This window comes from Centropristis striata, chromosome 4 (genome assembly GCF_030273125.1).
Source record: "Centropristis striata isolate RG_2023a ecotype Rhode Island chromosome 4, C.striata_1.0, whole genome shotgun sequence".
NCBI classification, from domain to species: domain Eukaryota; kingdom Metazoa; phylum Chordata; class Actinopteri; order Perciformes; family Serranidae; genus Centropristis; species Centropristis striata.
The window spans coordinates 40,574,719-40,589,454 of record NC_081520.1 but is presented as its reverse complement, the minus strand read 5'-3'; the positions used below and the strand labels follow the sequence as shown (position 1 = coordinate 40,589,454).

At 36.7% G+C, this 14,736-nt stretch overlaps 1 protein-coding gene across 1 annotated transcript; it reads right to left on the bottom strand.

Annotated features, from left to right (window-relative positions):
• Positions 1-591: 591 nt before the first annotated feature.
• si:dkey-202g17.3 (4F2 cell-surface antigen heavy chain) lies at positions 592-14,507 on the bottom strand. The gene is made up of 10 exons (XM_059331560.1): positions 14,334-14,507; positions 12,232-12,607; positions 5,137-5,301; positions 4,028-4,113; positions 3,855-3,932; positions 3,724-3,779; positions 3,448-3,640; positions 2,360-2,467; positions 2,214-2,276; positions 592-1,113 (listed from the first exon to the last, which is right to left on the bottom strand). The coding sequence occupies exons 1-10, from the start codon at positions 14,364-14,366 to the stop codon at positions 709-711; spliced, it is 1,563 nt and encodes a 520-aa protein (XP_059187543.1). The 5' UTR covers positions 14,367-14,507; the 3' UTR covers positions 592-708.
• Between the last annotated feature and the right edge of the window lie 229 nt (positions 14,508-14,736).

Here is a 14,736-nt window from a genome sequence, read left to right as displayed (position 1 = left end):
TTTCTACAGATACTGTAACTGACATTTTTTATGTCTTGTTTATATCCTGAATGCCTGTATTTCTCTCATTCCTAATAAAGATCTGGAAAAAAACAAAACCTATTTACCCATTTATAATTTATGGTTAATAATGATCATGCTCTTCTTACAAAAGCTTTGAATATCAAGGAACGAAGGGTTAGGTGCATATTGTTTCTCTTTGACCTGTCACAATATCACTTTCACCACATGACTAACAAAAACAATTCACACTATCAATAATTGCTGTATTCACAGATAATTAAAAAAAAAATCTTTGAGTACATAAGCTTACAAAAACAAAAAATATGGTGAACTTAAAACCTTCAAAATGATATGAGAATTATTTACATATTTCACTTTTACTGAATATCAGTTAGTCAATGATGGCATATTGATAAGGAATATGAAACAGTTTTCAAATGTGAGCCGATTTTTTTTATCCCAAATCAAGTCTAAATATGCAAGTATGTTACTAAACATGAAACATCTCAGCGTATTCACTATCAATAGACAGAGGGCAAAAGTTGAAACACAATTCTCACAATAGATGACACCACCCAGAACATAAGACATAAGATTATTTTATTTTCAGTGAAAACAATCACACCTTCAAAAAAAGCAAACAGTTTCAGGCATTCTGTAAGAGAGAAAAGAGCTAAATCTCCACTAACGGACTGCAGAGAAGCTCTACGAGTAGCTTCCTGCCTCAAACAGTTTGATGACGATGGCTTCGTGTGGCTTCAGCTCCAGCACGTCCAGGTTCGTGGCCCCCAGACGGTCCAGGCCCGTGTTGGTCACAAACACTCCGGCTTTGGGCAGGCTGGGGGCCCAGGCAGGGTCCAGGGCGTGAGGCTCAGAGCCCACGTTGAGCAGAATGAGGAAGTGGACACAACCCCAGGAGCGCAAGAAGGCCAGGATGGGGGGAGATGGAGGAGAGGAAGTGGTGGAGTTGGAGGAGGAGGAGGAGGAGGAGTTGGAGGAGTGGAAGGGGAGGAAAGTGAAGCTGCCAAACAGAAGAGCTTCTTCTCTGGATCTGGAGTGACTGAGCGTGGTGAAGAGAGTTACAGCAGAGTGCTTCGTCTTCTCCTTTTCCTGACGGAGGGACGATCAAGACACGTGTCAGACATTAAAATAAAACTACATAACTAATGTCTTTCACTACAGCAGGGATGGGCAACTTAAATGCTGCAGGGGGCAACAATTTTTCATGTTCACTACCACAGGGCCATATAGGCACATATAGGAGCGTGCACTTCACCAGATATGATGAAACTGCAATTTTAAATATGTTTACAGTGCAGTAACTTAACATATTTCATGCTCAAATGCATGTTTAACAGAATAAATACACTGTAATAAATTGCTGTAAGAAAACAGCCAAATTGTGACAGTTACATACTGTTTTCCATTAAAAAGGTATTATACTGTAGAAAACAATGCATTCCGGGCAATATTTATAGGTAGCTTGCCGGTTCCCATAAAATATATCATATATATGTATATATATATGATATTTTCTAAGTCTCTTCTTGTCCACATTTTAATGGCTGTATTTTACTTAACTAACTCATTCAGTATATGGTATATTAAAATTACTGAGGTTACAGTGAAGACAGCGCTTAATTTGTAGTAATTGGCTTTCAGACAGTAATATGCTCTATTTACAAAAAAATGAATGCATTGTTGTTGTTGCAACAATATTGCAACTAGCTTCAGCACTATACTGTGTTTTAGTCTACTGTAAGAATCAATGAAATGCAGGATTTTACTGTAATTCAGTATGTGGTTTTATCACAGTAACATACTGTAAAGTAGATAACAGTAAGGGAACTTTAAAATTAACAGTAGAATGCTGGCAACCCTGCTGCCAGTATTTTACTGTTAATATTTAAGATAATTGTTTACAGTGTAAGAATACAAAAGGTTTGAAGCAAATAAAAAATAACTACTTACTGTGATTTTTTTTTCAGTGCAAAAACAGCAGACTAATATTAATTGCAAGAAGTAATTTTGTGCATTTTTACACTGAACTTTTAAGATTTCATGCTCAAATGCATGTAGTTGTACTGAGGGCCACTTCAGGTGAGGGTGCGGGCCGTATGTGGCCCCCGGGCCTCCAGTTGCCCATCCCTGCACTACAGCTTTACACAACTTGAATGTATTTCTAGTGAGTCATCTGGCTTATTACTCACTGTACTGCTGGCTAATGGTTCGTTTGTGTCTCTATGTGACGATCCATCTTTCAGAGACACGTTCTGCGAGACAGAGAAGCTTTATTTGGTAATGTGAACTAATGAAATGCATCAATTATGGACTCAAGTATCAAGTGGGACTCCACCTGTCTTTGGTCGAGGTCTTCATCGTACTGGACTGTGGGGGATCCTGGCATCGTCATCATCAGCACCAGGAGTAATTTCTTTAAGTCACTGGATGTTTTGCCTCCAACCTGCAGAAACACATTTCAGTTGTAACGTACAAAAACTGTTCAACATCATGGATTTTGACAAATTTGTCCACAAATGAGAAAAAATCCTTTTGTGTGCACACAGATGTACAAAAGGCCCCACCATCTTTTCTGCATATACAAGAAATAGGGTTAATAGTTGTTTGGCCTCCTTTTATTATTTTGCATCTCTGAATAGTTGCTTTTTGTCTCTTTGTATTAATTTCTGAGTCATTATGTGGCTTTTTTTTACTTGTTTTGACTCTTTGCAGCTGTTTTTCGTGTTCTAGGTGAATGCCTATAAAATTGTAGGTGGACCCGTTTAAAAATCCATCCATAGTGAGAAGAATAATTCTGCTGAACTGGAAACAAAAAAATCCTCCTTTAATGAATGATATAATGAAACATTTGCAGTTAGAAAAAATAAAATTACCTGAGAGGTAAGATAGATACCTTTTACACAATATGGCAGCCATTTATGGATTATTAAAATAAATATAACCCCATGAAAAATTAACAAATGTAATTGATTTGACTCCACCTAGGTTTTTTTTTTTTGTGTGCGTTTTTTTAATTGTTTTTTTTTTTTCTACTATCATTCTGTTCTTTCGTGTTGATTTTAAGCATAAATGAACATGTACAATCTTTATTTCTGTATGTGAATGAAAGAAAAAAAAACCCAATAAAGAGAAGTTTGAAAAAAATAAAAAGAAATCCATCCATGACTACAGCGGCCTGGACGGCTAATTTAGTTTGGGAACATGCACAATTAAAGCCACATTATCATCTGACATGACACTGTGTCAAAACCTTTTTTTTTTTTTTAATTATAACTCCATCATCTCAGGTTTGGACTTATATTTTGCAAATTCTTGAATTCACGCGTTCAATGAACCAACAAACCTGGACTAGTTTTAATGTGCATAAAAAATTCTCTGCTCTTTTATTTCAACTGATGTATTGCACATGTATACACGTCTTACTGTCCAGCTGGGCCATATGTCTTCTTGTCTTGTCTGCAGGTGTTTCTCTATGTTCTCAGCCACTTCCTGTACTGACAGAGGTCGTTCTGATGGCGGCAGAATTGACCTCATGACCACGTCCACCAGCGTAACGTTGCTCTGGCTGGAGTCTAGAGGAGGCAGCACGTCTTTTGTCTGCTTCACCACCACAATCCTGAAGACACAAACACACATTAAGCTTTATTTAAAATGAAAACAAAGAAAAGAAACATTTTTCCTCTCCATGTTTGACGATACCTTTCCTCATCCTCGCTGCTAAATGCTTTGAAGACTCCTCTCCACTCCAGCAGAGTCTGGAAGGTAAATTATTTATTTGAGTTTGTGCAAACTTGTTAGAATACAAAACCTGTGTGTGAGCATCATTTCACCTTTTCTGAATATGCTGCGTCCGTGTCACAGATGGAAAAGCCAGCGGCCCCCTGCTCCAGCCAGAACTGCACTGCATGCTGAGGAAAGAGTATCGACTGATTTCAAGAAATCCTGCATCACCAACAACCTGACATGTTTAAGTTGTACGAGCAGAGAGTAGTTTTATATTTACTGTGGTTGAGAGGCTGGAGGTCTCAGCTGCTCCGTCCGGAGGTCCCGACAGATCCAGCTCACACACGTCCAACACCACTTTGAGACCTGCAGGACCAATAAAAAGTTAATCCAGTCTACCTCTGCAGGCTGTGTGACAGGAGAACAGTGGCGGTTCTAGACCAGTTTTACTGTGGGGGCCAAGGAGGGGCCAGAGTTTAATCACAGGGGCACATTAGCACATTAAAAAATGGCAAAGATGATATTTAAGCATTCAAAATCTTTATTTTAGCTTATTTAAGTATAAGATACAAATACACTGATTTAAATAATGAGACTCACCAACAATAACATGTTTTCTTGTGTGTATATATATATATATATATATATATATATATATATATATATATATATATATTTATATGGGTTGTTGACAAATAGGCAGTAAAAAATGCATTTTTTTGTAAAACAGCATTTTTGAATAAAATAAGCACATATTTATGTGGTGTGAAATCTGACATTTGAGAAAATATAAGCAGTCAATAACTTTGTCAGTTCTTTCAGTTTTTTTAACATTTTCACTGAACAGCGCGATAAATGTGTCCTATGGTGGGACGTTAAAAAATAAGAATTCTTATTTTTCAATTATATAAATAACATGAGAGAGATGTATTTTCATTGTGCAATACAATATAATATACAATATATTGTATTGCACAATTAACCCTCTGGAGTCTCCAAAAGTGCCAAAGCATGACTTCTTCATCACATCCAGATGTAAAAATAAAGCAGACCAAAAAAAGACAACAAAAAAGTCACAAATGACCAAAAAAAGACACAAAATGACTTACAAAGACACGTAAAGACATGAAAATGATTCAGAAATGGACAAAATAGCCCAATAAGACTCCAGAGAGTTAAACTATTATACAATGTAACATTCTGGGTTCCTTTTGTGTACAATGAGATATTGTTTGAACAACAAAAAGGTAAAAATTATTCCGTCGTTCATCGTTATAAATTGATCATTTTATTCTTAATTTGACACAGGGGCCACAGCAGGGGCCAAAGGCTTCTTCACAGGGGCAGTGGCCCCTGGAGGCCCCTGTGTAGAAGAAGTCCTCCACTCACCTGCTTTGTTGCTCTCTGCAAGTAGATGCTTGATCTGAGGTATAGTCCCGAACCCTTCTCCAGACGCATTGAGGTTTAGAGGAGACGCCTTCTTGTCAAACAGGCCCTCCAGGATCAGAGCTCCGATGCCCAGGGACCTGAAGTAGGGCAGCTGCTCACACAGCGCTGCAGATCAACAGAATAAGTTAGTAAAATAGTTTATATGTTTTGTTCCTCGTGCTGATTGGATCAGATGCAGACGTGTTGTTTTGTCGTGTTAAGGTTACTAATCTGCACTAATCTGTTGTTAAATTTCCCTGCCTGGATCAGACATTTATATCTTATATTTACAAGCAATTAAACACCATGCTGGAGGCAGTATAAAAAATGACCAAAAAAAAGACAAAATTACAAAAAAAAGACAAAATTATTTTTAAAAGAGACAAAATTACCAAAGAAAGACAGAAAATTACAAAAAAGACACAAAATTACTAAAAAAAAGACAAAATTACAAAAAAAAGACAAAAATACCCAAAAAAGACACAAAATTACCAAAAAAAGACACAAAATTATTTTTAAAAGAGACAAAATTACCAAAGAAAGACACAAAATTACCAAAAAAAGACAAAATTACCAAAAAAAAGACAAAATTAGAAAAGACACAAAATTACCAAAAAAGACAAAATTATTTTTTTTGAAAAGACACAAAATTACTAAAAAAAAGACACAAAATTACAAAAAAAGACAAAATTATTAGAAAAAGACACAAAATTACAAAAAAAAGACACAAAATTACATTCCATATGTATTCCTTTCTTTTTGTTAACGTCGTCATAGAAACAAGTGAAACAAAGCTCCAGCTGGAGCAATAAAGAGACCTTCCACACACAACACGGTAAAGAGACATTCATATAAAACTCACATTAAACTTTCATATCAAGGTGGGGGCCACTAATCTGTTGTTAAATTTCCCTGCCTGTATCAGACATTTGCATCTTATATTTCCAAGCAATTAAACACCAAAGCACTCTTAATCTCTTTTCTAAGTGAGTTGCAAGCATGCGGTAAGCCACAGTCATCACGTTGTGATGTCTACACATCATCACGTCATTGTGGTTAGAGATAAATTAGTTTCTAGCCTGAAGGAAGACTTCTCAAACTCTTTCATGTGCTGTATTACCAATGTCGGACTCAGAGAGTGTTCTCAGTTATCAAGGAGCATCATTCTGGTTTGTTGGAACGTCTTTTGTGGTTAGATTGAATGTTTTCATACAAAGTGAACATCACTGATTAATATCAGAAACAGACGTGCAGAAAGCCCCACCATCTTTTCTACGTAGGAGCTTTATAGTGGTGTATCCTCTTTCTATTGTTGTGGTTTTGCATCTTGTTATGTGGTTGTTTTGCCTCTTTTCAAAGTTTTTTTTTTACTCTTTGCAGGTGTTTTGCATCCTTTTGTTTGTCTTTTTTGTGTTCTACATGGGCCCCTTTCCCGTTTAGAAATCCATCCATGAATGAAGCGGCCTGGAGGGCTATTAGTTAAAAATGTTTTAAGGAATATTACCTTTATTATATTTATTATAACTTCACTCTCAGGTTTGTCTTGTATTTTGCATATTCTTGAATTCATGTATTTAATGAAATTACCACAGAACCAACCTGGGACTAGTTAGTATTGTAGCATTGCACAGAGACAAGCAGTGGTGGAAGAAGTATTTAGATCCATTTGTTCTTTGTTCTCATTGTGACTACACGGGTGTATGTGTACTTATGTGTGTGTAAGTTAATAACAAGTTATGCATGTTAATAATGGTAATAATAAGTTTATCAACCGCCCCCCCTCATGCCTCCATGGTTGAAAAAAGTGCGCTAAAGTGCCTCTAGAGTGGTGAAAACGAGAGGAAGTGCCTTATTGGCAACTTAACTTAATGCTAATATGTCATCATACATGACGCATCATAGCTTTTTGCTGCTGGTGGGGCTCATGTTGTGCAGAATGTGCCCTTTTTATTTTTTCGCCCCCGCCCCTCTAACAGTCTGAGTCCGCCACTGTCTTACATTGTGTTGCTTTAATAAAGTCTAATTAAAAAAAAAAAAAAAAAAAAAAAAAAAAGAGCGGTATTTGCTCACCATTGATGCCCTCTGACCCCTCGGCCTGGCCGGGCCGCAGCTGGTAGAAGAGCGCCTTCTGCCACCACTTTGTGTCTTTTTTTTAGTAATTTTGGGTCTTTTTCTGTCATTTTGTTTCTTTTTTGGGATATTTTGTGACTTTTTGTGGTCATTTTGTGACTTTTTGTGGTCATTTTGTGTCTTTCCTGGTCATGTTGTCTTTTTTTGATCATTTTGTGGTCATTTTGGTCATTTTGTTTCCTTTCTTTGGTCATTGTGTCATTTTTTTTTTTTTTCGCCCCTGCCTTTCTAACAGTCTGAGTCCGCCACTGTCTTACATTGTGTTGCTTTAATAAAGTCTAATTAAAAAAAAAAAACAAAAAAAAACAGCGGTATTTGCTCACCATTGATGCCCTCTGACCCCTCGGCCTGGCCGGGCTGCACCTGGTAGAAGAGCGCCTTCTGCCACCACTTTTTGTGTCTTTTTTTTTAGTAATTTTGGGTCTTTTTCTGTCATTTTGTTTCTTTTTTGGGATATTTTGTGAATTTTTGAGGTCATTTTGTGACTTTTTGTGGTCATTTTGTGACTTTTTGTGGTCATTTTGTGTCTTTCCTGGTCATGTTGTCTTTTTTTGATCATTTTGTGGTCAGTTTGTGTCTTTTTTGGTCATTTTGTTTCCTTTCTTTGGTCATTGTGTCATTTTTTTTTTTTTCGCCCCTGCCTTTCTAACAGTCTGAGTCCGCCACTGTCTTACATTGTGTTGCTTTAATAAAGTCTAATTAAAAAAAATAAAAAAAAGACAGCGGTATTTGCTCACCATTGATGCCCTCTGACCCCTCGGCCTGGCCGGGCTGCAGCTGGTAGAAGAGCACCTTCTGCCACCACTTTTTGTGTCTTTTTTTTAGTAATTTTGGGTCTTTTTCTGTCATTTTGTTTCTTTTTTGGGATATTTTGTGACTTTTTGTGGTCATTTTGTGACTTTTTGTGGTCATTTTGTGTCTTTCCTGGTCATGTTGTCTTTTTTTTTTTTATCATTTTGTGGTCAGTTTGTGTCTTTTTTGGTCATTTTGTTTCCTTTCTTTGGTCATTGTGTCATTTTTTTTTTTTTTTCGCCCCTGCCTTTCTAACAGTCTGAGTCCGCCACTGTCTTACATTGTGTTGCTTTAATAAAGTCTAATTAAAAAAAAAAAAAAAAAAAAAAAAAAAAAAGGTATTTGCTCACCATTGATGCCCTCTGACCCCTCGGCCTGGCCGGGCTGCAGCTGGTGGAAGAGCGCCTTCTGCCACCACTTTTTGTGTCTTTTTTTAGTAATTTTGGGTCTTTTTCTGTCATTTTGTTTCTTTTTTGGGATATTTTGTGACTTTTTGTGGTCATTTTGTGTCTTTCCTGGTCATGTTGTCTTTTTTTGATCATTTTGTGGTCAGTTTGTGTCTTTTTCTGTCATTTTGTTTCTTTTTTGGGATATTTTGTGACTTTTTGTGGTCATTTTGTGACTTTTTGTGGTCATTTTGTGTCTTTCCTGGTCATGTTGTCTTTTTTTGATCATTTTGTGGTCAGTTTGTGTCTTTTTTGGTCATTTTGTTTCCTTTCTTTGGTCATTGTGTCATTTTTTTTTTTTTCGCCCCTGCCTTTCTAACAGTCTGAGTCCGCCACTGTCTTACATTGTGTTGCTTTAATAAAGTCTAATTAAAAAAATTAAAAAAAGACAGCGGTATTTGCTCACCATTGATGCCCTCTGACCCCTCGGCCTGGCCGGGCTGCAGCTGGTAGAAGAGCACCTTCTGCCACCACTTTTTGTGTCTTTTTTTTTAGTAATTTTGGGTCTTTTTCTGTCATTTTGTTTCTTTTTTGGGATATTTTGTGACTTTTTGTGGTCATTTTGTGACTTTTTGTGGTCATTTTGTGTCTTTCCTGGTCATGTTGTCTTTTTTTGATCATTTTGTGGTCAGTTTGTGTCTTTTTCTGTCATTTTGTTTCTTTTTTGGGATATTTTGTGACTTTTTGTGGTCATTTTGTGACTTTTTGTGGTCATTTTGTGTCTTTCCTGGTCATGTTGTCTTTTTTTGATCATTTTGTGGTCAGTTTGTGTCTTTTTTGGTCATTTTGTTTCCTTTCTTTGGTCATTGTGTCATTTTTTTTTTTTTCGCCCCTGCCTTTCTAACAGTCTGAGTCCGCCACTGTCTTACATTGTGTTGCTTTAATAAAGTCTAATTAAAAAAATTAAAAAAAGACAGCGGTATTTGCTCACCATTGATGCCCTCTGACCCCTCGGCCTGGCCGGGCTGCAGCTGGTAGAAGAGCACCTTCTGCCACCACTTTTTGTGTCTTTTTTTTTAGTAATTTTGGGTCTTTTTCTGTCATTTTGTTTCTTTTTTGGGATATTTTGTGACTTTTTGTGGTCATTTTGTGACTTTTTGTGGTCATTTTGTGTCTTTCCTGGTCATGTTGTCTTTTTTTGATCATTTTGTGGTCAGTTTGTGTCTTTTTCTGTCATTTTGTTTCTTTTTTGGGATATTTTGTGACTTTTTGTGGTCATTTTGTGTCTTTCCTGGTCATGTTATCTTTGTTTGATCATTTTGTGGTCAGTTTGTGTCTTTTTTGGTCATTTTGCTTCCTTTCTTTGGTCATTGTGTCCTTTTTTTTTTTTCCGCCCCTGCCTTTCTAACAGTCTGAGTCCTCCACTGTCTTACATTGTGTTGCTTTAATAACGTCAAATAAAAAAAATAAAAAAAAATAAAAAAAAGACAGCGGTATTTGCTCACCATTGATGCCCTCTGACCCCTCGGCCTGGCCGGGCTGCAGCTGGTAGAACAGCGCCTTCTGCCACCACTTATTGTGTCTTTTTTTAGTAATTTTGGGTCTTTTTCTGTCATTTTGTTTCTTTTTTGGGATATTTTGTGACTTTTTGTGATCATTTTGTGACTTTCCTGGTCATGTTGTCTTTTTTTGATCATTTTGTAGTCAGTTTGTGTCTTTTTCTGTCATTTTGTTTCTTTTTTGGGATATTTTGTGACTTTTTGTGGTCATTTTGTGGCTTTTTGTGGTCATTTTGTGTCTTTCCTGGTCATGTTGTCTTTTTTTGATCATTTTGTAGTCAGTTTGTGTCTTTTTCTGTCATTTTGTTTGTTATTTGGGATATTTTGTGACTTTTTGTGGTCATTTTGTGACTTTTTGTGGTCATTTTGTGTCTTTCCTGGTCATGTTGTCTTTTTTTGATCATTTTGTAGTCAGTTTGTGTCTTTTTCTGTCATTTTGTTTCTTTTTTGGGATATTTTGTGACTTTTTGTGGTCAGTTTGTGTCTTTTTTGGTCATTTTGTTTCCTTTCTTTGGTCATTGTGTCATTTTTTTTTTTTTTCGCCCCTGCCTTTCTAACAGTCTGAGTCCGCCACTGTCTTACATTGTGTTGCTTTAATGAAGTCTAATTAAAAAAAAAATATTAAAAAAAAGACAGCGGTATTTGCTCACCATTGATGCCCTCTGACCCCTCGGCCTGGCCGGGCTGCAGCTGGTAGAAGAGCGCCTTCTGCCACCACTTTTTGTGTCTTTTTTTAGTAATTTTGGGTCTTTTTCTGTCATTTTGTGACTTTTTGTGGTCATTTTGTGACTTTTTGTGGTCATTTTGTGACTTTTTGTGGTCATTTTGTGTCTTTCCTGGTCATGTTGTCTTTTTTTTGATCATTTTGTGGTCAGTTTGTGTCTTTTTTGGTCATTTTGTTTCCTTTCTTTGGTCATTGTGTCATTTTTTTTTTTTCTCCCCTGCCTTTCTAACAGTCTGAGTCCTCCACTGTCTTACATTGTGTTGCTTTAATAAAGTCTAATTAAAAAAAAAAAATTAAAAAAAGACAGCGGTATTTGCTCACCATTGATGCCCTCTGACCCCTCGGCCTGGCTGCAGCTGGTAGAAAAGCGCCTTCTGCCACCACTTTTTGTGTCTTTTTTTAGTAATTTTGGGTCTTTTTCTGTCATTTTGTTTCTTTTTTGGGATATTTTGTGACTTTTTGTGGTCATTTTGTGACTTTTTGTGGTCATTTTGTGTCTTTCCTGGTCATGTTGTCTTTTTCTGATCATTTTGTGGTCAGTTTGTGTCTTTTTTGGTCATTTTGTTTCCTTTCTTTGGTCATTGTGTCATTTTTTTTTTTTCGCCCCCTGCCTTTCTAACAGTCTGAGTCCGCCACTGTCTTACATTGTGTTGCTTTAATGAAGTCTAATTAAAAAAAAAATATTAAAAAAAAGACAGCGGTATTTTCTCACCATTGACGCCCTCTGACCCCTCGGCCTGGCCGGACTGCAGCTGGTAGAAGAGCGCCTTCTGCCACCACTTTGTGTCTTTTTTTAGTAATTTTGGGTCTTTTTCTGTCATTTTGTTTCTTTTTAGGGATATTTTGTGACTTTTTGTGTTCATTGTGAGACTTTTTGTGGTCATTTTGTGTCTTTCCTGGTCATGTTGTCTTTTTTTGATCATTTTGTAGTCAGTTTGTGTCTTTTCTGTCATTTTGTTTCTTTTTTGGGATATTTTGTGACTTTTTGTGGTCATTTTGTGACTTTTTGTGGTCATTTTGTGACTTTTTGTGGTCATTTTGTGTCTTTCCTGGTCATGTTGTCTTTTTTTGATCATTTTGTAGTCAGTTTGTGTCTTTTTCTGTCATTTTGTTTCTTTTTTGGGATATTTTGTGACTTTTTGTGGTCATTTTGTGACTTTTTGTGGTCATTTTGTGACTTTTTGTGGTCATTTTGTGTCTTTCCTGGTCATGTTGTCTTTTTTTGATCATTTTGTAATCAGTTTGTGTCTTTTTCTGTCATTTTGTTTCTTTTTTGGGATATTTTGTGACTTTTTGTGGTCAGTTTGTGTCTTTTTTGGTCATTTTGTTTCCTTTCTTTGGTCATTGTGTAATTTTTTTTTTTTTCGCCCCTGCCTTTCTAACAGTCTGAGTCCGCCACTGTCTTACATTGTGTTGTTTTAATAAAGTCTAATTAAAAAAAAAAAAGACAGCGGTATTTGCTCACCGTTGATGCCCTCTGACCCCTCGGCCTGGCCGGGCTGCAGCTGGTAGAAGAGCGCCTTCTGCCACCACTTGAGCGGCGTCACCACCGGCTTGGGGCTGACCACTATGACGGCTATGGCGGTGGCCAGCATGGCCAGCCAGGCCAGCCAGAAGAGCAGCACCAGGTAGCAGCGCACCTTCCTCCAGCCCGGACCCCCCGCCGCCACCTCCAGCTCCTCCTTGCTGAGCGGCCGCCACTGCTGGAGGCTCCCCGGTTCCTCCTCCTCCGGGATGAGGAGCGGGGCCGACTCCGAGCCGCCCACGCTGCTCGACAGCCCGGGGCCCGCCACGCTGCCGTACCCGGTGTCTCCTCCTGCGTTCAGAGTCATCCTGGCTGACTGGAGGTACAAGACATATGGTTAGAATTTTTTTTTTTCTCCCACTGCTTTATTGAAAATGACAAAAATAAACATTTCTGGCACGTTTTTCACAGTACATACCTTGCATAAGTGTAGAAAGAATGCTAGGTGAACATCAATCACCAGTAAAACTTATAATAATAACATCAATATTGTCAATTCAGAGCAGTTGGAATAAAATACAAATAAATACAAAAATAAAATACATATAAAACAGTCTAAATGTTGTTTTCAATAAGGGGGATTCGAATTAGTTTTAACTGTTCATTTCCAGCATTTTCTTGTCGAGCTAAAACAATTAGTTGACTAATCGATCAGCAGAAAAATAATTGGCAACTATTTTGACAATAAATACATTTTTGAAGACTTTTTTTTTTTGCAAAAATGGCAAAAACAAAACGTGTTTTCAGCCTCAGAAATATGGACTTTGCCTTTCCATTACCTTACCATTACTTTATATAATACGAAACTGAATATCTTTGAATTTTGGACTGACAAACAATACATTTCTCCTGCGTTCAGAGTCATCCTGGCTGACTGGAGGTAAGAGACATATGGTTAGAATATTTTTCCCCCCACTGCTTTATTGAAAATTACAAAAATAACACGTTTTTCACAGTACATACCTTGCATAAGTGTAGAAAGAATGCTAGATGAACATCAATCAACAGTAAAACTTATAATAATAACATCAATATTGTAAGTTCAGAGCAGTTGGAATAAAATACAAATAAATAGACAAAAATAAAATACATATAAAACAGTCTAAATGTTGCTTTCAATAAGGGGGATTCGAATTAGTTTTAACTGTTAATTTCCAGCATTTTCTTGTCGAGCTAAAACAATCAGTTGACTAATCGATCAGCAGAAAAATAATTGGCAACTATTTTGACAATAAATACATTTTTGAAGACATTTTTTTTTTTTGCAAAAATGGCAAAAACAAAACGTGTTTTCAGCCTCAGAAATATGGACTTTGCCTTTCCATTACCTTACCATTACTTTATATAACACGAAACTGAATATCTTTGAATTTTGGACTGACAAACAATACATTTCTCCTGCGTTCAGAGTCATCCTGGCTGACTGGAGGTACAAGACATATGGTTAGAATATTTTTTTTTCCCCACTGCTTTATTAAAAATTACAAAAAAATAAACATTTCTGGCACGTTTTTCACAGTACATACCTTGCATAAGTGTAGAGAGAATGCTAGGTGAACATCAATCAACAGTAAAACTTATAATAATATCAATATTGTAATTTCAGAGCAGTTGGAATAAAATACAAATAAATAGACAAAAATAAAATACATATAAAACGGTCTGAATGTTGTTTTCAATAAGGGGGATTCGAATTAGTTTTAACTGTTCATTTTAGTGGGACATTTTTTCAAGATATCATAATTTTTGTGCCTTTGTTATTGTTAGAATTTTTTTGAATTAATTCATGAAGACAATACATTTGGGGGATGATTTCATAACTCTTGTGTATGAAACATTTTGCTAAACAAAGTGATAAAGTTGCAACATAGTTCATACTGATAGCAGCTGGAAATAATATGATTTTCTGTTTAATCTAATTGTGAATGTTGACTCAGAATGTTTGTATCTCATCACATGAGAAGAAGACATGGTCCGTGTGGTTTCAATTTCATTTTCAGATAAAGTCTTTGACCCGTTTCTTTATTCTACCCATTGCCTACCTCCTCAGCGGCCTCTTTATCATTCTGTTCCATGTGAACCACCGGTTGAACCACAGGTTTCTACTGCCACACTCAGCACGCAGCTCTGCCGAGACCCAACTTTTCCCCGCTGCTTCCTGTTTACACAGGTGTTTTAATTAATCAAATTAACTGACGTGCTGCGTCAGGTGACGCCCACACCATCACTGACATGTGATTGGACAATAAAAGTCTCATCTAAATCGAATGTTAAATTAGCTTCAGATTTAATAGATTTAGATCAGGGGTCTCAAACTCAAATTACCTGGGGGCCGCTGGAGGCAGTATAAAAAATGACCATAAAAAGAGACAAAATTACAAAAAAAAGACACAAAATGACCGAGAAAAACAAAATTACTGAAGAAAGACACAAAATGACCAAAAA